This window comes from Nyctereutes procyonoides, unplaced genomic scaffold, assembly GCF_905146905.1.
Source record: "Nyctereutes procyonoides isolate TBG_1078 unplaced genomic scaffold, NYPRO_anot_genome, whole genome shotgun sequence".
Classification (NCBI taxonomy): domain Eukaryota; kingdom Metazoa; phylum Chordata; class Mammalia; order Carnivora; family Canidae; genus Nyctereutes; species Nyctereutes procyonoides.
The window spans coordinates 18,907,920-18,929,229 of NW_026575048.1; the positions used below are offsets into that span (position 1 = coordinate 18,907,920).

General features: G+C 36.2%; 1 protein-coding gene across 9 annotated transcripts in view; it reads left to right on the top strand.

The window, feature by feature from the left end:
* Positions 1–21,310, top strand: part of NCOA1 (nuclear receptor coactivator 1) — a 245,257-nt gene that overhangs the window by 163,829 nt on the left and 60,118 nt on the right. For all 9 annotated transcript variants that reach the window (XM_055327207.1, XM_055327201.1, XM_055327209.1 and 6 more), the window contains 4 exons: positions 8,465–8,642; positions 10,976–11,155; positions 12,452–12,547; positions 16,998–17,138. In XM_055327207.1, coding sequence (XP_055183182.1) covers positions 8,465–8,642; positions 10,976–11,155; positions 12,452–12,547; positions 16,998–17,138 — 595 coding nt within the window. The remainder of the gene's footprint in view (positions 1–8,464; positions 8,643–10,975; positions 11,156–12,451; positions 12,548–16,997; positions 17,139–21,310) is intronic.

The window sequence follows — 21,310 nt, forward strand, 5'->3', positions numbered from 1 at the left end:
GCAAGCTCATCACCTCAAGTGCCCCCTCTCATACATGAATGTTTACGAACGTGTGTGTGGACACACTCATTCCCTTCAGAGTATGCCTTTCTGTCTCTAGGCCTAGTTTCATTTGTACACTTACATGAATACATATACATACATATATATACACATAGACACATATTTTATATATTTTTAATATATTTTGTATAAATAATAAATTCTCCTTTTCTTGTCCTGCTTGAAGGCCCTCCTTTCTGGTGAAGTCTTTCTGACAACTCAGACTTGTATGGGTCTCTTTATGTTCTAGCTCCCGTATACCTTTTCCCCTATTACCCCAACTAATTGCTCTTTTTTTATTATCCATAATTCTCTCCGCCAATACTGCTAATGTGAGAATATTCTGAAAATTCAGTTCTTGGCTTTTCTAGCCCCAGAAATTCTTTGTGTGCTCTTTGCTTTAGGAGATGAAACCTAAATATGTACTTCTTGTTCTAACCCTTCACATACTCTGTTCCTTTATTTTTAACAGGCTGCTAAATATTTTTTACTCTCCTATTAGCAGTTCGCCCTCAGAATCTAAATTCTTCATTTTCCCTTCATGTGACACAACCACTGTATTACTTACACTGTCAGTTTTAATGATTTTTACTAAGGAAATGCACGTATTTTGTAGATTGTAAAAAATATATAAAGACATAGGTCATTGAAACTGAACAGAAATGACTGCTATCTGAGAGTGTGTATGCATACAGGATCAAGAGGGGATGCTAATCATACCTGATCGAGTCCGACAATTTTTATTATATCCTCTTCATAACCTACTGAATTGAGTGTGTGACACAGGACCATATTTTGGAAACAGTGTTGTAACAAGTAAGGTAAAAATGTTTATGGTAGAATCTAGGTGGTGAATGTATGGATGTTCACTACAGAATTCTTTCAAATTTGCTATATTTTGAAATTTTAAAATGGAAGCTATTAGAGGAAAATATGTTAAAGAAAGAAAAGTAACTTTTGGTTTATTTCCAACTTCTACCACATCTCCTTGCCCGGTCTGGCACGTCACCGGCCCCCTGCTTGAGTACCCTTGGCACTTCCTGGAGACCTGCTCTTCCCCAGCATTTACTGCCTATCTCTTCTACCCCACAGGATGTTAGTAGACTAATTCTTGCATATTGCCCAGTTTTCCTGTGTTGGTTCTGTCTGCCTTCTCAGTGCCAAGTTTAAAGCTAGGCTCAGGACTCCTTTGGATTCATTAAATATTTTATTGAATTTATTTTCTGCATATAATGTCTTTTGAGATACTAAGAAGTGTAAGGTGGTACAAGTTGTTGAGATTTTGGGGGTTCCTGTAGGAAAATGGTGATCACTTAAATCCTAGCTTCATCATACATTCTTCAGAAACTTCAGAGGTCAACATGGAAAGCAAGTAGATTACCAACAAACCGAACACATCACACCTGGAGATAGAGAATATTACTGCTGTTTTAATTTATGTAAACATTCATTATTGCTGTGTGAGACAAGTCCACAACACTTTAACATGAAGAGGAAATGACAGGAAAATGTCCATTCAAAGCTACTATAAAAAGAAAACAAAGTAGGAATTATTTCTTTTAGCTGATGAAATTATTACCTGAAAACCACTGTGAATCAAGGAAAAGCTGTAACACAGTATCACACATGATTTAGAGGCCATCAGGCAAGCAAATTCAAATATGAAAAAGCACATCAAGTTAGAAATTCTGAAACCTCAGAATAGAAATATATTTAGGTTCTTGACTTCAAGGAGCTAACAGTATTTTCATTAGCTATAGATATGTGAAACAGACTTCAAAATAGAATTACTAACTTTTACAGACTTGAACACTGCCTCCATCAGCAGCTTTTTCTCTGCCTTCTTCTGCATCCCCCAATCTTGTCCTCATTGCCTTAAACTTTATATAATCTAATCCAGAGCAGCTAGGAGAAGTGGTGAAAAGCCATCATGACACTGCCCTTGGATTCATTCAGGCAGTCTAGAGCTTCACTACTCAGGAAGATAGCCACTAGCTACACATGTCTATTCAAAGTTAAATAAAATTAAAAATTCAGTACTTCATCCTCACCAGGTACATGTAACATGCTCAGTGCCCACATGTGGTTAATGACTACTGTATTGGACACACAGATACAGAACTTTTTGCAATGACAGCAAGTTCTCTTTGGCAGCATTGATCTAGAGGGACTTGCTTAGATAGAAGATGTGCACATCTAAAAAGTAACCAATTATCAACCATCCTATGAGGAATTCTCAGAATATATTTTTCCAGTTATTCCCCCCTTTTATTTATTGTTTAAAATTTTTTATTTATCAGAGAGCAGAGCAGGCGAGAGAGAACACAAGTGGAGGGGGAGGGGCAAAGGGAGAGAGAGAGAAGCATATTCCCCTCTGAGGAAGAAACCTGACAACAGGGGGGTCCGGTCGATCCCAGATTCCTGGGATCATGACCAGAGCTGAAGGCAGAGGCTTAACTGACTGAGCCCCAAGGTGCCCCTCCCCCTTTTAAACATAAAGTAGTATGAGTTAAGAATGAAGATACTGGAGGTGATTTCCTCATATTTAAAAGGAGAGTGGAGTTAGACTTTATTCAACAAATATTTGTTGCTTGACACATAGTAAGTACTCCTGCATTTTTTGTCGTCCTCATTGTCCATTGTTTCTACTGTCTGAATTTCCCTACCTCTTATTCAAAACTCTGCGTTATCTGACTCTAGCTTCTTATCTCCCACTGCTTCCCAAGAAAAATTCTGTTTTAGTCATGGAGGTTTCCCTACCTTCCTCAGCATTCAGGCCTCCTAACCTCACTTTGTGCCATTCCCTGCATTACAGTGTGCCTCTTGACCACCGTTCACCACCCAGTCCCGCTTTATTAAGACTCTTCGTGTTGTATCCTTGACAAAACTATCTCCTCTCCAGCTACTTCTCAGCCTCTCCCTCAAATTTCTCTTTCTTCACCTGCCTTGTTAATGTCTGCATCCTTCAGGGTTCTGGCCTTTGCTCTTTTCCTTTTTGTTATCCCATGCACATTTCCTGGGTACTTTTGTCTACGTCTGTGTCTGTGTCCTGTGATATATTTGTGTACATGTGTGTGCATGTAGGTATGTATAAATTATCATTTAGGGTACTTGGTTTTCAAGCAGCAGACACCAATTCTGACTAAATTAAGCAAATGTGAATTTATTGGAGTGCTATTTGGATACCACTGAACCATAATTGGAAATAAGATAAAACCAGCCTCTTACTCTTAAGGACGCTAGAGAGCGGATAGGATATGAACAGTCTCCTAGAAAGACCCATCAGGAGTGCCCTGCTGCTAGGATGAACGCATTCCTGCCATGTTTGTTCTTTCTCTAATTTTCCTCAAGGTCCCCATTCAGATTGGAAGTCTCCATTGGCCTGATTAAGAATCTCCTGAGACTTTATTTAATGGGAAATAAGTAGAAAGTAAGTCTCCAAAGGAAATCAGATATTCTGTGGAAGGAAAAAAGATGATCATAGTTAAGAACAAATAAACAGAAAACCAGATGATTCCATATGTACCTGTAAATTGCAAATGTCTATCTTTAGCTCAGATCTCTTTTCAGAATTTTACTCTATCTTGCTACCTTTTAAACATCCCCATTTGAATGTTCCTTAGTCATTTCATATATATTTTTTCTTTTTTTCTTTTTTCTTTTTTTTTTTTTTTTTTTTGAGAGAGAGAAAAAGAGCAGGCGCAGGAGGGGCAGAGAGAAAGAGAGAAAGAAAATCTTAAGCAGCAGACTCCCTGCCCAGAATGAGCCTGACTCGGGGCTCAGTCTCACAATTCGGAGATCGTGACCTGAGCCAAAATCAAGAGTCAGATGCAGTCCACCCAGGTGCCCCTCAAATATAACATTTCTAAAACTAAATTTACAATGTGTCCCTTTACCTCTGGCTTAAAAATATGAGGGGAAAAAAGTAAAAATAAATAAATAAATAATAAAATAAAATAATAAAATAGTAGATTCAGAAAAAGGCACTTATATACCAGGACTCTTACATCATTAGTGAAGGATCTCCCTAAATGCTCATTTCCACAGCTGCAAGAGGTCACCAAACGCTATTTGTTCTGCCTGTGTCAAATTCTCTTCTGTCACTTCCACTGCTGTTGCCTTAATGCGGGCTCTCATTTGAACTGGAGTATCACAACAGCATTGCAACTGTTCTTGCTTTCAGTCTGCACGCCAAACCTACTGCCAGAACGATCTTTACTAAAGCAGATCATGTCACTCTTGTGCTTAAAACCGTTGCCTTCAAAAAAATGCCCATTGCCTTTAAAATAAGTTTCTTATTTTTTTGTTTTTGTGGAAGATTAAAAAAAAACGCATTTTGCTGTTATATATAACACAGATAGTAACAAGTGCATACAAGGTGATTTTGTTTTTTGAATTCTGGTCTGTTTCCTCTGTTATGAATGTCCTTTCCATCCCTTATCCACCTGAGTTACTACTCCGTATCCTTTAAGACTTCTCTTGGGTGTACTGTGGCCTCCTCCCAGTAGTCCATACCAAAAACAGTAGCTCCTTTGCCCATTTTGAGTGCTTCACTCTGTGCTTAACCTTTTTGAATTCCTCTTTGTACTATATTATAGCTATGCGTACTTGTCTTTTTCCCTTCAGAGACCATAAAATTGTTGAGAATTGTGTGTTTTATCTCAGAATTTTTGTATGTTAACTAGCATGTAGGTGATAGTGAAGCTTATGGGGTGATATAAAGCCAAAGCCCTGTGAAAAGCCTTGGCCAGTGTGGACCCTGCCATGAAACACTGGGGGGTCAGGAGAGAAACCCCTCTGTTTGCTAATGTGCTGAATGGATGGATGTTTGTTACCATCTGTGTGCAGCTTGGTGGAAGACTGACTGCCAGGGCATGGAGAAACAGAAAGATTCCTTCCCAGAAGCACCTTGGAAGTTAATTATATGCACAACATACAAGGGAAACTTGTAGAATAAGAGATTATTAGCAGATTATAGTAGTCATACTTCAAGAAATTAGAGATGTTTGTATATTCATAGGAATAGTCTCAAAGAATATTCCCTGAAATGTTACCAGTCTTTTGGGGGTGAGATTTTGGCAGATTTTCTACTATTTCATTTTTCTACTTAAGCAGTTTTTATAAGTATATATATATATCAACTGTAATTAGAAAAAAAAAAAGGCATTTCCAGCAAGAGACAGGCTGTCTGCATCCCAGAAGTAGGGTCAGCAGGACAACTCTGCAACCACGAGGGAGCCTTTGTAGACCTGTTTTCCAAGCCAGCCTTTTCTGGGGAAGCTCAAAAGAAATATGCCCCAGACTTCCCAGAGGAAACAACAAGTCCATGTAACTGAGGCCAAGCAGAGAGAGACCTGGTGAAAGTTCTTCACTCCCTGTAAGGCAGATCAGCTGCATTTTTCCAAAAGCCAGTTACTAGAATAACCCCCCAGCCTGGCAGTAAAGTGAGGTACAGTCAATAGGAGGAGAACTTGGAGAAGCCCCAGTGGGTCTGTGGAAAGGATACTACAGGTGCTCCAGGCCTACTATAATAAAGGAGAACTTTGGAGTCCTTTGATTTTACAGATACTTTAAAAATAATTACACCAAATAGTCCGGGTGAATACATAGGTGCTGGATACTGAGCCCACTGTTGGCTGGTCTTCAGACTGGGCAGAGATGATCCCAGAAGTGGGTCTTGTTCTCTCCCATTCCCTCTGCAGTTAAAAAGCAACTTCCAGAGACAGACATAGAAAGTGAAGAAAGCAAAGGAGAGACTAACTGTGGCTTTGAGGATAAACAGGGTCACCAGGGAGGTAGAGAGGGAGGAACCAAGAAGGAGGCACTGAAAACTAGCTGATTATAGAGGCTGGGTAGTGTGGCCCTTGCAGTTGGCTCACCATGGAACAACCAGACTTTGCTTGCCTGTCTTGATGTCAATACTGTTTCTTGGGGCAGCCCGGGTGGCTCAGCGGTTTAGCGCCACCTTCAGCCCAGGGTGTGTGATCCTGAAGACCCGGGATCGAGTCCCACGTTGGGCTCCCTGCATGGAGCCTGCTTCTCCCTCTGCCTGTGTCTCTGCCCCTCTCTCTCTCTCTCTCTCTCTCTCTCTCTCTCTCTGTGTGTGTGTGTCTCTCATGAATGAATGAATGAATAAATAAATCTTTTTAAAAAATACTGTTTCTTGCTCTAAACTATGACACAGTTATACCCACACTGTTCTTTATTAAACTTTAAGAGACCAAAAATAATATAAGTGAAATTATATTTATACAGATTCAATTAATAGCTAAGAACAATTTAAGTAATTTTGGATCTACTTTTAAATAATTGATACAGCTGTATTTCCATTGTTTCTATTTTCACAAAAACCATAAGGCAAATAATATGTATTGATCATCTGCTATGAAATTGATAGCTAATTTAATTTTTAAAAACCCAAACAAGGGATCCCTGGGTGGCGCAGCGGTTTGGCGCCTGCCTTTGGCCCAGGGCGCGATCCTGGAGACCCGGGATCGAATCCCACGTCAGGCTCCCGGTGCATGGAGCCTGCTTCTCCCTCTGCCTGTGTCTCTGCCTCTCTCTCTCTCTGTATGACTATCGTAAATAAATAAAAAAAAATTAAAAAAAAATAAAAATAAAAAAAAAAATAAAAACCCAAACAAAATGATTAGTTAGAAATGAGGGTGCTTTCCTATCTGTGTTCTTGTAATCATGAAATAGGTTAGCAAAGGGTTTATCTGATGGTGAGGTTTTTAGATCATTAATTATATCCCTAGGTTTTTATTGAAATTCCATCTTTTTTTTATCTCAATTGGTGATTCTTCCAAAGTAATCAAAAGGTGTTGCATTTCCACATTTAAAAAAAAAATGAGTTTAAAGCCTACTGAAACTGGAAGATTTTTGAGCAGGTAAAAAGTCCTGTTTTTAACATTTTACACAGAGAAGAAAATTCTTACAGGTAATTCTCATCATTTTGGCGACAAAGTCACAACTAAGGTAACATTTCAAAACATGCATTTTCATGTTCTGTCTCTGTAGCGTAAGTGTCTTTTTGAAAGGCAGTTTACTTTTTCATTGTTTAAATTTCATCTTTACCCTGGATAGACAAAATTAAGTGTGTTTGTTATTTGGAAAACATCTGCTAGGTAACTTATTATCATAACCACTTGTCATCATAGAAAAGGTCAGCAAATTTGGAACACTTGCCTTTTTAAAAAAGAAAAATGAATAAGCCATGACATTATTAGCTCTTTTAAGAATTTTTACCACAGATAACTAGCACACTTATGTGAGACATGAAGGATTTTCATGGTCATTTTACATCTTGTTACAAAATCCTAGAAATGTACTGTTTTCCAAAGGTCTTGTTTCTACTGCTTATGCATATTCTATAGCAAGTAAACTGTAGTGTATAACAATAAATTGTTATATATAACCATATATCTATACTTATATATATATATATATATATATATATATATAAAACCAATTAAAAAGGTTATATATAAGTAGGGTGCAGTCATCAACCTCTACATTCTGGATCTTCTGTCAGGAATCCATGGTTTGCGATATGTCTGTCTGGACTGAGTTGAGGTATCAGGGTGTCAGCATGATTTATTAATCTTAATTTCTTCTTTGTATTTTAGATTACACTATAAATAGAGATTCTAACTTTTTCCCTGCACCTCTGGATTTAATGCTCCCCTTAGGGTATATATATCCTTTAGGAGACCCCTAGCTCTGTATCAGAGCATAGAAGGGCCCTCTGTGATTTGGCTCTTATCCGCCTCTCCAGATTTATTTCCTGCCATGAGCCTATCTTATACCATGTACTCCAGCAACTCTAAACGGCTTTTTTGTTTCTTAATGTGCCACACTCTCCCCTTTGCCTAGACTGTTCTTCCCTCATTCCTCTTCCTCTCCTCCTATGTCCTGTAGAACTCAGGTAGGGGTCTGCAAACAGCCTTTCTTTGTTTCCCACCCCAACCTCAAGTTAGGTGTTTATCTTTGTGCTCATAGAATATTTGGTGTATGTTTCTGATGCTGCATTACTGGTATTTTATTATATTTATATCTCTGTAGCACTGTACCATAGGTTCTTTGAGGGTAGAAACCAGGTCTTAACCTATAGTTGAGAGATGCTTATGACTGTATGAATATCAATTATTTGCTTCACATCTGCTACCATGTGTCTCTCTCAGAGGGTTGATACACTCATTCATGTCTGCTGTTTATTACTGTATAGTCTGTTTCAAAATCATACCCCTTCTACAGAGAACATGCAGTATTAAATCTTCTATTAAGTATTAAATCTTCTATTAAATCTTTTTTAACTTGCCATATTTTTTTATCTTTTTCAATAGAGAAATGTGTTATGTTTATTTTTCTTTTATATTTTTAACCTTTCAATCCCTTAATTTTTTTTTTTTTTACTTTGCAGGCTTTGGATGGATTTTTCTTTGTTGTGAACTGTGAAGGGAGAATTGTATTTGTGTCAGAGAATGTGACCAGCTACTTGGGTTACAATCAGGAGGAATTAATGAATACCAGTGTCTACAGCATACTGCATGTAGGGGATCATGCAGAATTTGTGAAGAATCTGCTACCAAAATCACTAGGTACAGAGCAATGTGTTTTTTTAAAAAAAATATGAACTCCCTATAGCAATTATTCTTCCATTATACAGTAATTATATTTATAATACATAGTATTATTCTGAAATATGTTATATTAAAAATATTTTTAAATTTAATTTCAGCCCAATATGTAAATATGAAGGGAGGGTATCATCAAACAAGTGATAGCATTCCTTTTATCCTGTTCCTCTTGTTATGCCCTAATCATGTGACAGTAATGAGAAGCAGAGCAGTCATCTGCCTTGCCACCAGAAGCTTCTGCTTGAAATTACCTGTTTTTAATTTTGATTATGTCCAAGAAAGTGACAAATGTATATCCTTCCCACCACCCTGCTCAAAAGGAAAAAAAAGGGAGTGAGTGAAAAAATACTATCATGTTATATATGTATTAAAATGAACATTTTTGGAGATCAGTAGTTTCAACTCAGAAGTTCCAAATATAGTTGGACAGATTGCTGACAAAAGAGTCTAGCTGAGAGGATGGATGGAGTCTGATTTCTAGCCTCTGTTCATTTGCTAAACCCTGTGCCTATTCCTTAGCCTATGTGTGCTCTAAAAGTAAGGGGAGGGCATTGGCTAGAAATTCTATATAACTAAACCACACATGCAAATAAAATGTTAATCTGTACCTCTTTATTTTCTATGTTATTCACTCAATAGGATAGAAGCTTTATTTCTTCTTTGAAAAGAGTACTATGTGTTTATAGTACCTAGAGGCCTGAAATGGTTACTTCTATTAAAATCACTAGTTTGATATTTGAATTATCAAGGGGTCTTTGGTGTTTTGTTATAGAATTTTAGAGTATAAATTACTTTAGAGATAACATAGCACATTCCTTTATTTTAAAGATGGTGCAGAGATAAAGTAATTAACCCAAACCTCATAGCTAGCTCATAGCAAAACCAAGACTTCTTCCTCCAGTATAGGTTTGTTTCCATGATTTTCTCTAACAGTTACAGGCTGATGAAATGTTTAAAAGGAAGGAGGGTCAGTGAGGAGGATAAAGTAAGAAAACTATTGGGAATGGTGAGAGGAGAGCCTTTTTAAAAACCCTCTGGAAAAAAAAATAAAAAATAAAAAATAAATAAAAACCCTCTGACTGTCACCATGGTTTGAACATAACATTGTAACTGGGATATAGTGACCCATCACACAGTGATGATCACTTGAAATATACAGACATCTGGGGCAGCCCGGGTGGCTCATTGGTTGAGCATCTGCCTTCAGCCCAGGGTGTGATCCTGGAGACTTGGGATCGAGTCCCACGTTGGGCTCCCTGCATGGAGCCTGCTTCTCCCTCTGCCTATGTCTCTGCCTCTCTCTCCCTCTCTCTCTTTCTGTCTCTCATGAGTAAATAAATGAAATCTTAAAAATATATATATATATATATATATATATATACAGACATCTTTTCTATAACTGAATTCCATTTTCTTCTATCAAATCAGGCAACATTTATGTTTTAACAGTCATTTTTATATAATAGCTTTACATTTTTTATTTTTAAAATTTTTTAGAGAGGGAGGTAGTGAGGGGAGGGACAGAGAGAGAGAAATCATCTTAAGCAGGCTCCACACCCAGCATAGAGCCCAACTCAAGGCGCAGTCTCACAACCCTGAGATCATGACCTCAGCCAAAATCAAAAGTCAGATAGATGCTTAACCGACTGAGCCAACCAGGTACCCCAATTTTTATGTAATAACTTATTGATTATCCACTATATTTGAGGCATTGTTGCATATAAAGTATGAGAAAAAATGGTTATAAGAAGCCAAGGTTGGTCTCTGTATATTATAAATATTTTTTGACTCACAGTCTCCTCTGAGAAACTTTGAATCCTCTCCCCAAAAAAGTGCACATTTTTACAAGCTCATCCTTAAGAATACATACCTGCCAGGTTAAAACTCCTGCTTTACATTGGATTTGTGGCTTCCAATCATTTTTTCATTTCCAGTTACAAATGGAAAAGTGTATTAATTAACTGCTATAAAAATCTGAGCAAAAGAGTAGTAAGCTGTTACTTTTTAATTTCTGCCCTTAACTGTTTATGAAGACTGTTATGAATTTGTAAGGCCTTATTTTTGAGGGGAGAAATCCTGCACAATCTCTTAAAAATTTTACAGTTTTGTAATTGTTAGACATTTATATTTGGTAAGAAATACAAGTATCCTGTTGCCTCAGGATAATGTTAGATGTGAAGAGATATGTCTTTTCATCTGAATATCTTATAAAGCAGATGGCTAAATGTATGTCTTTTGTATCTTCAGAGTTTTTCACCCTATTGGCGGACATATAATCAATTTTTCTCCCACAGTAAATGGAGTTCCTTGGCCTCAGGAGGCAACACGACGAAATAGCCATACCTTTAACTGCAGGATGCTAATTCACCCTCCAGATGAGCCAGGCACTGAGAACCAAGAAGCTTGCCAGCGGTACGAAGTCATGCAGTGTTTCACCGTGTCACAGCCAAAATCAATTCAAGAGGATGGAGAAGGTAAAACAAAGGGTGATTTTAAGGTGTTTGATCGCTTTTTCCATGGCTTTAAAGATCATGAGAGTAACTGATTATAAACAGTATTTTTCAGAGAGTATTTTTCGTCACTATATTATGTATCATAGTGGCTATTCAACTTACTACGTTATTTCTTAATACTTAAAAAAAATTGCCAGCACCTAGAATCACCCCTTTCATATGCCCCCACACTCTCAGTTTTAAGCTGGCATTCCCACTAAAATGTCAAATTCAAACCAACTTGCTGCCTAGAAATAAGAGACGTAGCTAACTGCTGCCAGTTGGAAATGTACCAGATGCAGCAGGCTGTTGAACAGCTCTGATTTTTAGAAAGTTTCAAGTTTAGAGTGTGGGGAACGTTGGAGAATGGAGTTAGCATTTTTGAGGCCATACAAGGTAATTTATAAGGAGAAAACTTATGAACAGATGAAAACACAGCTGACGCTCTAATAGGAACATGGTACCAACAGGGCATTAGTCAAATATGTGCCAGTGGATGAGTTTTCCATGTGAGCTAGCCTGAACTAAGGTCAAGACACCACAGATTAGAAACTGAAGGAAGGACTAGGGGAGGTAATAGATGAGAAATTAATTGGATACAAAAAAAGGCCATGCATGTAGCAGCTTTCATCTGCAAATGGGTGCCACAGTCAAGTGAGGACTTTTTACAAGATACACATGCCAGTGCCAGTCTGTCTTCTATGGTTGAAGTTCATGTTTAGCTGTGTGACATTCTGTGTAGCACTCAAAAATGGAAATGGGACTTCAAAAAAATTATAGATCCTAAAACATAAAATCCTCCATCAAGGGCAAAATAATGCTTCTTCAGAAAGAGTTAAGTGTTTTTCTCATATGGTAATTATTATCTGCATAGCGGTTGTTAAGAATAGTCTTTGTAGCCATTAAGTATTGATAAGCATAGGAAATTGACTAAAAACTATATTTAAAAAATCACTGTGTTCCTTTAATCTAGTGACAACCACTTCTTCAGGTTGCTATCATCCAAGTACATGAGATACATCTGTCTCCTCTGGTCTCTGTCAGAACATTCAATGGGAAGGGATAATTTATGCTAACTAGATCTCTACCCAGAGCTGCCAGTTTTTGGTTACAGGCAATTTTATCTCTAATATTATATTATTAGATCAGAGTAACTCCAGTATTATGTCAGATCCTATAACATATGTTGTTTTTATGAAAATCATTAATGGCAAATGATAGATGTGAACTGTTTTCTGCCTTCTTTTCTTCAACTTCCCCTTATCTTGTCTTGGGCAGATTTCCAGTCATGTTTGATTTGTATTGCACGGCGATTACCTCGGCCTCCAGCCATTACAGGTGTTGAATCCTTTATGACCAAGCAAGATACTACAGGTATTAACTGCAAAGTTTAGATTTACATCCAAAATTTTGTGTCCTTTTGTTGTCTGCTATTTAGCTTCTGTTCACTGGTCTTATACAAAAAGTATTTTAAATGATGGTCTTGATATTGTGTATTTTATTTTTTTATTTTATTAACTTTTAAAGATTTTTCTTTTAAGCAATCTCTACACCCAGCATGGGGCTTGAACTCACAACCCCAAGATCAAGAATTACACACCCTACTGACCAAGCCAGCCAGGGGCTCCATTTATCTTGTGCATTTTAGATGCTGTAATCATTGCCATTGGCAGGGTTGTGGGGAGAACATTATAGCTATTCACATATTGTTTTGGTTATAAATTATTTTTCATAATCATGGAATAAAATTTTTAAAGAAATTTGGCAATGTAGATGTAAGTATATTTATTTATAAATGATGTTTTTAAAATTATGCTTCAATGTATCTGACTATTTCTTTTCCCTTCCCCCCTTTAAAAAATATATATTCAGGACATATTGATTAAATGCCTAGAAGTGCCTGTCACTGTGTGTGACTGCTCAGGGTGTACATGACTGAGCAGAAATCAACAGTGTAATTACAAATTGTGGTATGTTTTACGATGGAAAAGGTATGAGATAATAAAAGTGAGACTAATAGGGAGAACCTATTTTTAAATTTGCTGGTTAACTAATGCCTACTGAGGAGCTGATATTGAGCCTAAGCTCCAAAGAATGAGGTCATGCCAACTCTGCAAAGTGTGGAAGGGGTAGCAAGGAAGGGTCATGATGCAGCATGAACACTCCTGATTGAGGAAGGAGAGCCAGCTGCAAAGACCCATGGGAAAACAGTCAAGTGCTTTAGAGAAACCAAAAGAAGGGCAATAGAGCCCAAAGTAAGTCATGGTAAGAGTGCCAGGGAGTCAGTCAGGCCTTCTTTGTAAGGGCCTACTTTAGATTTAATTTTCAGCCAAAACAAATTGTTACCATTCTTAACAATTTTCTATAGTATTTTTTATATGTTATGTAATCTTATCTTCACTTTAACACATCAAGTTTCATATTTTTACATCAGAGTTACTTAAATATCACCTCTCATTTTAAAATAGGGATAGATACTGCGAGATATTTTTTAGCAGACCAACATTTAAAAAATTATTTCTACTATATTTTATTCTATGTGAAAGTTTAGTTTTAATGTACTTTTTGACTTTTGCCATTATTTATAACATTTATTAGTATTTGTTACAATATTTAATAGTTTTTTAGTCCCAGAAATCTAATATTCCTGTTGTGTGCTTTATTCTTGTGTTTTTAAAGATAAGCTCCCAGCTGCTCTTACTGAAGAGTAGGTGGGGATAAATTAGCACTAATAACAGAGTATAGTAAAGAAAATGTCTAGGACTTAGAGATATGGCATCCGTACATAGTAATTATCCCTTACCATAACTTTCTTCATTCCTTCTTTGAGTCTTCCATCTACATGTCCTTTTCCATTTTCCACCAATGAACAGCTCTGGAAAAATTTAATAACCTTTATTGAAAACCAAAAATACTAATGCATGGAGAAAAAATAGGGTCCACTGAAAATGTAATTGGTCTTTTGGGTCACTAAAACCAAGTAAGGGCTTATGAGCAGAATAAAAGCTTGGTAGAAAGGGTGGTAGTCAGGCTACAAAATAAATGGAGACAAAGGAGGCCTAAAAATTATGAGGATAATTTAGGAACAATATATTACAGCTTTTTCTTGTATTGCATTTCTATACATTGAATCTTAAATTGGATTATTTTTATAAATTTTTAAAAATTTGAGAGAGGGAGAGTGTGCACAAGTGGGGGGAGGGGCAGAGGGAGAGAAGCAGACTCCCTGCTGAGCACAGATCCTGCCATAGGGCTTGATCTCAAGACTGTAAGATCATGACCTGAGCCAAAATCAAGAGCCAGATGCTTAACTGACTGAGCCATCCAGGCACCCCTTAAACTGGATTAAAGAAGACTGTATTTTTCCACAGGAACAATGTTATTACTGATAGTTTTATTCCTGACCAAAGAACCAGGATTAAAATCTTAGATATATCTGATTTTGAGGTAAATGTATACAGATTTTAAAATTAAGCTCTGAATCATAAAATAATTATAAATCTAGAAGGAACCTCAGAGATCACAGATTCTAGCCCACTCATTTAACAAATGATAGAATGGTGACTTTTCCAAAACCATACAGCTAATTGCTGAGAACAGACATCCTTAAGCCCTCTTGCTTTATATTGCATTGCCTTTCACCAAAGCACTATTACAAGGACATCACTCTACTGCACACACTTATTACATAAAAGATACCAGAGGAAATGTAAAATATAAGGAAAATAGAAAGGTGCCAAAGAAATAGTGTTCTTAAAATGTAAAGAACATTTTATTATAGTATCATCAAACTGATATAGATAAAAATTAATAAACTAGTTGCAGTAAGTATTAGATATTTAATTCCTTAAATTTTAGTAGTAGTTTTAATTCTACATGGGGTGGTTCATTTCATGTCCTTTTAAAAGAAAGTCTTCTACCAAGAAATGTTGTACAGTGGCTTACCTGTTGGTTTGGTTGGTTGGTTAAACTTTCAAATCAGCCTGTTCATGATTTTCTAAGATAGTCACTGCATTACCTAATTATTTGTTACCATTACTAATAATTTGATCACTTTCTCCCCTCCGATTAGTACTGACATGAATACATAAACATGAACACACACACACACCCCACCCTTAGTCATTGGCCCTGAGAAGCATTGTTGCATGTGAAGATCCATGTGACAGTTGATTCTCTGCTATAACCAACTCTTGACCTCTGATGTAATAAGAGGCAAAGAGTAAAAAATTATAATTCTTAGAAAATCTGTAATTGTCTATAGTTGCAATTAAGTGTTCACCAGGCTTTCCACAAACTATTCTTAAATAACAAAATTCCTTTATTTAAGTGTGAATTTCTTTCCTTTCTACCATTTACGTTCTTACCAAAACTTGGGTGACAGCCTTATCAGACAGACTCAGATATATCAGATTCAAGACTCTGAGTTAAAGAGGCCTAATAAATTTATTTCCAAACAAACCAAGTGAAATATATAAAGAAGGGGTTAGTTAAAATGAGGATGCACAAAAAGTACAATAGGTTTGAGTTGATTGTAAGAAGAAGGAAGATAAAAAAGATAAGTCAGTGATTCACAGAAGAGGAAACGTGAAAAATACTTAACCTCATGAGTTAGGAAGTACAAATTTAGATCATAAACATTTTTGACCTACTAATTGTAAAAAGTAAAGAAGCCTGACAGTACCTCAAGTGATGGAGATGATGTTGGATTAATAGTAACTCTTATATAAGTTTCTGGGAAACAGTTTAATGTTATAAAGTTGGACATTCACATAACCTATGACTCAGCTGTTCTGTTCCTACATATGTACCCTAGAGAAACTCTCAAACACATGCCACCATGAAAATGTAGACAGTGTTTGCAGCAGCATTGATTGTAATAACAAAAAGCAATACGATTTAGATGTCCCTTGATAGGAAAGTATAAAAACAGAGGGATATGACAGGTGAGGATACACACATAATGGAATGGTATAGGTTATGTTCAAGTTCTGAAATTGGATGGTAGGTTTGCAGATTTTCATTTTATTAATCTAATTCATATATATCTTACATATGTTATGTTAATAAAAGATTGCATAAAGAAATAAAACAAATCTAGGTAATCCCAAACTAAATGAATTGGCCCCGGCTAACTAAGGAATAATTTTCCTGAATTCTTCCATAGCCATTTAGGAAATTTGTTCAAATATGCTAACAGTAGCAAATCGCCACTACATTTTATAAAGCATATGTTCTTTGTGCAGAATGTCTAGCCAGTCTTAGTGCTCTCACTTGTTATCTTTTTCTGATTTAACTTTTATTGTCTTCAGTCTTTGTTTACTCTTAAATGCAATATTGCCTGTGGCCCAAGAGGAAGTACAAAAGGAAAGTCTTGCTTACTTTCTCATATTCTCTTCACTTTGTTATTGGAAATGAATTTAAACCAAAATATATTTCATCTCTGTCTCTCCTTTCCCAATAAGTAATCTAGTCATTTAGTATATAGAGAGTAGAATCCAAAGAGCAAACCAGAGGAGTTGGATTTTCATTAGTCTGTGCAGCTTCAGGTCTTAATGGTACAACTGTAATACTTGACTGGAATCGAATTTTAGAATATGATAAATATATTACACATTCCAAGACCAAAACAGATTTTATTATCATGTAAGTGTTATATACACTGTTACCATATGTAATAAAAATTAATGGTGTTTATTAATGGTTTTGTCCATTAAGCATTTAGGGGCAGCAGCAAATTTCTTAGATATAGTTGTTGATTTTGAAATATGGGTGACTTACATCAAGAAGCTATCACAAATGTAAACTTCTGTTTTTCATGTAGGTAAAATCATCTCTATTGATACTAGCTCCCTGAGAGCTGCTGGCAGAACTGGCTGGGAAGATTTAGTGAGGAAGTGCATTTATGCTTTTTTCCAACCTCAGGGCAGAGAACCGTCTTATGCCAGACAACTATTTCAAGAAGGTAAAGTTTTTTCTCTTGATTATTTGTATTGACCTTTTTATTAATATGAAGTAAATTGTATAGAACTTATGGCTTGATAAGTATTTTCTCCAAATTACAGTTTTTGCAATAATCAGTTTTAGGAAAGGAAGAAATGGGTAAGCAAAGTAATTCATGAGTGGATCCTGAATTTGGGATGCACATTTTAAAGAACAGGGTATCATGTGGTGGTCACTCACTCACTCATTCATTCATTCATTCATTCAGCAGACATGTATCAAGTTCCTCACATACATAGACCACTATGTCAGGTGGCAGAGATACAGCGATGGCTAAGAAGCAGGGTTTTGCCCTCAAGGAGCTCAAAATATATTAGGACAATAAATGACTTTAAATATCAGTGTCATATGAGCTTATACCCAGAGGTATAACCAAAGAAGAAAAAAAAAACTAATTCTGGCTTGGAGAATCAGGGATGGCTTCAGAAATGAAGTAATAATGTCGTCTGACTTTTGAAGATCATTCCCAGCAGAAAAGGCATGTGAAAGGACTTCTAGATAATACAGAAATCTGTATCTCACAGGTTTACTTCATTACTGTTATGGTACCTGTATCACTGGACTCAGGATGAAGTTTGGAGTTAAAAATATGTCATATTAAATTAAGAACTGTGTATATGCTATGTCATAGTACTCTAAGAGATAAAGTAAATTCCCTGCCCTTAAGGAATTTAATCATATTACAGGAAACACAGGGAAAATTATTTGAGAAAGTTCATAGAGTTTCAGAAGTGAGGGTTTTGATATACTTTAAAAATATTGTTACATAATTATGTTAGCCTAGTACTCCATTCTCTGTATAATTTATTCTCTATTCTCTAATAGTTTCTTTGAAGAGTCTCTTTGTATGGCTCTTCCTGAAAAATAGTTTAAAAAATATTTTTCAGTGTTCCATCAACCTTCTTAATTTTAATATTTCCTGTAATATTACGTTTCCTAACTTTATAGATGATTTTTCCATTTATTATATTTTAGGTCAACTGCTTTCTGGTGGTATGTGGAGAGGAAGCAGCTTGTTTTGTTTTGTTTTGTTTTTTTCCTGGAAGCCATCTATCTATTCTGAATCTCATTAGTCTGATTGCTTCTGGAACAACTTCCTACAGACTCATAGTTCTCCATTGGGCCTCTTACTAGACTGATACCTTCCCCAAAGATGGTATTTCAGTGGATAGGACCAAGAACCTACATTTTTTTTAAAGTTTCCCGGCCATCCTGGTGCAGTCAGGTTTGGAAACCATTGCAATAAGCAACTAATGCCATTTATTGGTTACAAACTTCATGATTCCCTCTACCAAGAATGGCACTTGACTTTCGCATAAGTTTGAGACTCAGAGCACTATCTTCATTCACTGCCAAAATGCTGAAGTATATTATACTGTTTGGTTTTCACCTTAACTTTTTAAGTTGGGCCTCCCAAGACTTTATTTGGAAGACTTTTAATTAATTTTATTTTCCTATAATTTACACATACTTCCACCTAGGCAAAACAGATCTAGATTACTGTCTTATTCTCTAAATGATTAGATTCCCTATGGATGTGACTGAACCACAGTTGATATGTTTCTAAATCATTAGAATTCTCTATAAAAATACTGATTAAAGTATAACAAGTACCTCATTAATATATGAAGTAAAACAATTTAGAGTAAAATGTAAGATAATATAATTCAACACCTCTTCCCCATTAGTCATTTCTTCATGTCCTTTTCTTCCACTTCTTTGGGAAGAAAACATTCCTCAACAGAGAGAACTTGTGTTTTTCTCAGCACTGTTGTCCAGAGTTCACATGACTCTTATTATATAGTTTTGGAGAATCTGGTCAATTTGCCTAAAAGTGTGCATGGATTGAACAGATCTTTTTTGGTATTTCATATTCAGCAGTATCTAACCTGGTAAGAAAACTGTACCCCATGAAACTCTTACATGGGGATCATCTGTTAAAGATATTGGCATGCTGAATTGCAGCCTCCTGTGAGGGCCCAGGTATCGGAAGCTCCAAAGGCAGTGCTTAAGTGTACATCAAGTGTGAGATCCATTGGTCTGTCAAGAGTCGGGGGAGGTATAAGTTTGTATTTGCAGTTTCATTACTCCCTCTTCACATAAGGGTCTGGGTGAAAAGAGTGAAATTATGTCACTGTGTGAAACTTGACTTTGTATGAAACTTTAAAAAAGTTAAAAGTTTGTAAAACTATAGTTTTTGAGTCTTTTTTTTTTTTTAATTTTCCTGCCCATTAACTTACTCTTTGAAGGCAGTGACTGGTAGAAAATCCTAATATGTATTAAACTTTAAGTTAGTTCTTAGCTTAGTTTTTTAGCTGCTTTTGTCAGAGATGCTCATGGACTGCTTTTAAAGGGAGTTTACTATTTTATTTTCCAGAATCAAATTTGGAAAGAAGCCCCACATTTCAGCCTAAGAATATGTGGGCATTCATCATGAACTAGGTTATAGTAGTGGTTCTTCACTGAGTTTAGGGGGGAAGGAATATCAGGATCACCTGAGGAACTTTTTAAACTAGGAGGAGGTCTGTGTTAGGTGTGTATGGTTTGGAAAAGTTTTCCAGGTTCAGTTGGATTGAGAACCATTCCTTTAAGAAAGTTTTAGGTTAAATGCTTCCCAAGGGTCCTTGATAACATTTATCCAGGGCAGTTGTTAAACCAGATTTCTGGACTGCACCCACACTACAGAATCAGTCTATAGTCTAAGATGTTTTCTGGGTGAAAAGAAATTTGGAAAACATAAACCTACATTCCACAAGATATTAATAGCTGTAACTAAAGAATGATGTTTCATGCTGAATTAAGTTTGGGGAATGTTTCAGTTTCTCACTCTTGGGAATTCATAAGACATATAAAGTAAGTTTCTGGGAGGTAAAAGTACCTGTTTGACTTTGTTATCCAGACTTCTTTTTCCTCAGAATACTTATTCCTATAGCACATCTATCAGCACTTGGGGAGAGTAGCAGTCATGGGAATGTTAACATAGCCTAGGAAAGTTTTATAAAAGTTCTGCTTACCTATTATCAGTGATGTAATGGATCATCATTTCTTTTCTTTGAAAGATGTCCATGATATATTGTTATATTGAAAAATAGGCTGTGAAAACACAGCGTATGTAGTATGATCTCATGCTTGGATGTTTATCCAATTCTTAGAGGGTTTACAAAATGTGGACAGTGGTGACTCTGAGTGATGAGATTACAAATGACTTTATCTTATTCTTTGTTCACTTCTCAGTTATCTTAACGTTATAATCACAAAATAAAATTATTTTAATTTAAAAAATCACAAGACAATTAGAAGGAGTTTACAGTACCAAGAAGTTTGGAAGCATTGCTATAAAACCTAAGTTCCCCTATGAATGATTAACTAGAATATTCTTTGAGACTGGTGTACTGTGATTAATTCCATGGTCCATATAACAGAGTTAGCTGAAAATCTTTTTTTGTCAGGCTTGTTGAAAAAACTTAAAATATGAATTTATTTCCCTTTTTAAGAAATTTCATATACCGAATAGGATTAACCCATTGATAATTGAAAATCTTCGAGCATCTGGGATAATTATTTTTCCTTTATCTTGATAACTGTTTTTAAAATTGCATTTTCTGCATATATCTAGGGAAATACCAAAAGGAAAAAGAAGCCTCTACCAGCATTGACCTGTAGTACCCTACCATACATTTTATACCTATCCATTTAGTTAATATCAGTAAAGCATGCTTGTTAAGGTTATCTTGGCACCAAATTGGGTGGAATCAAAAACCCAAATAGCTCTACTTTTACAGCTGCTATGACCAGAGGAAATGGTTTCCTTTACTTCATAGCTCTGTTGAGGCCTACTCTGGAGGGGAAAACAAAACAAAACAGTTGTTATTTTAAAAGGTTCCTAGAAGAGTTTCTGGGGGTGTCAGAGCTACCTCATCAATGGTGTTCCTCCCCACTAAGTGCTCTAAAAATTTTAGAAATGGACACGAGTCAAGGATCACAATACCAGCTAGCTATATACCTGGCAATACTAGACTGGAAAACAAGGCCAGGACCTGTGATCAAAATGACATTCCAGATAGTTTTGACTCATCGTAACCTTGAAACCCTTTATAGGGAAAATTTGATGTGCAGAGCAAACATTTATCCAGC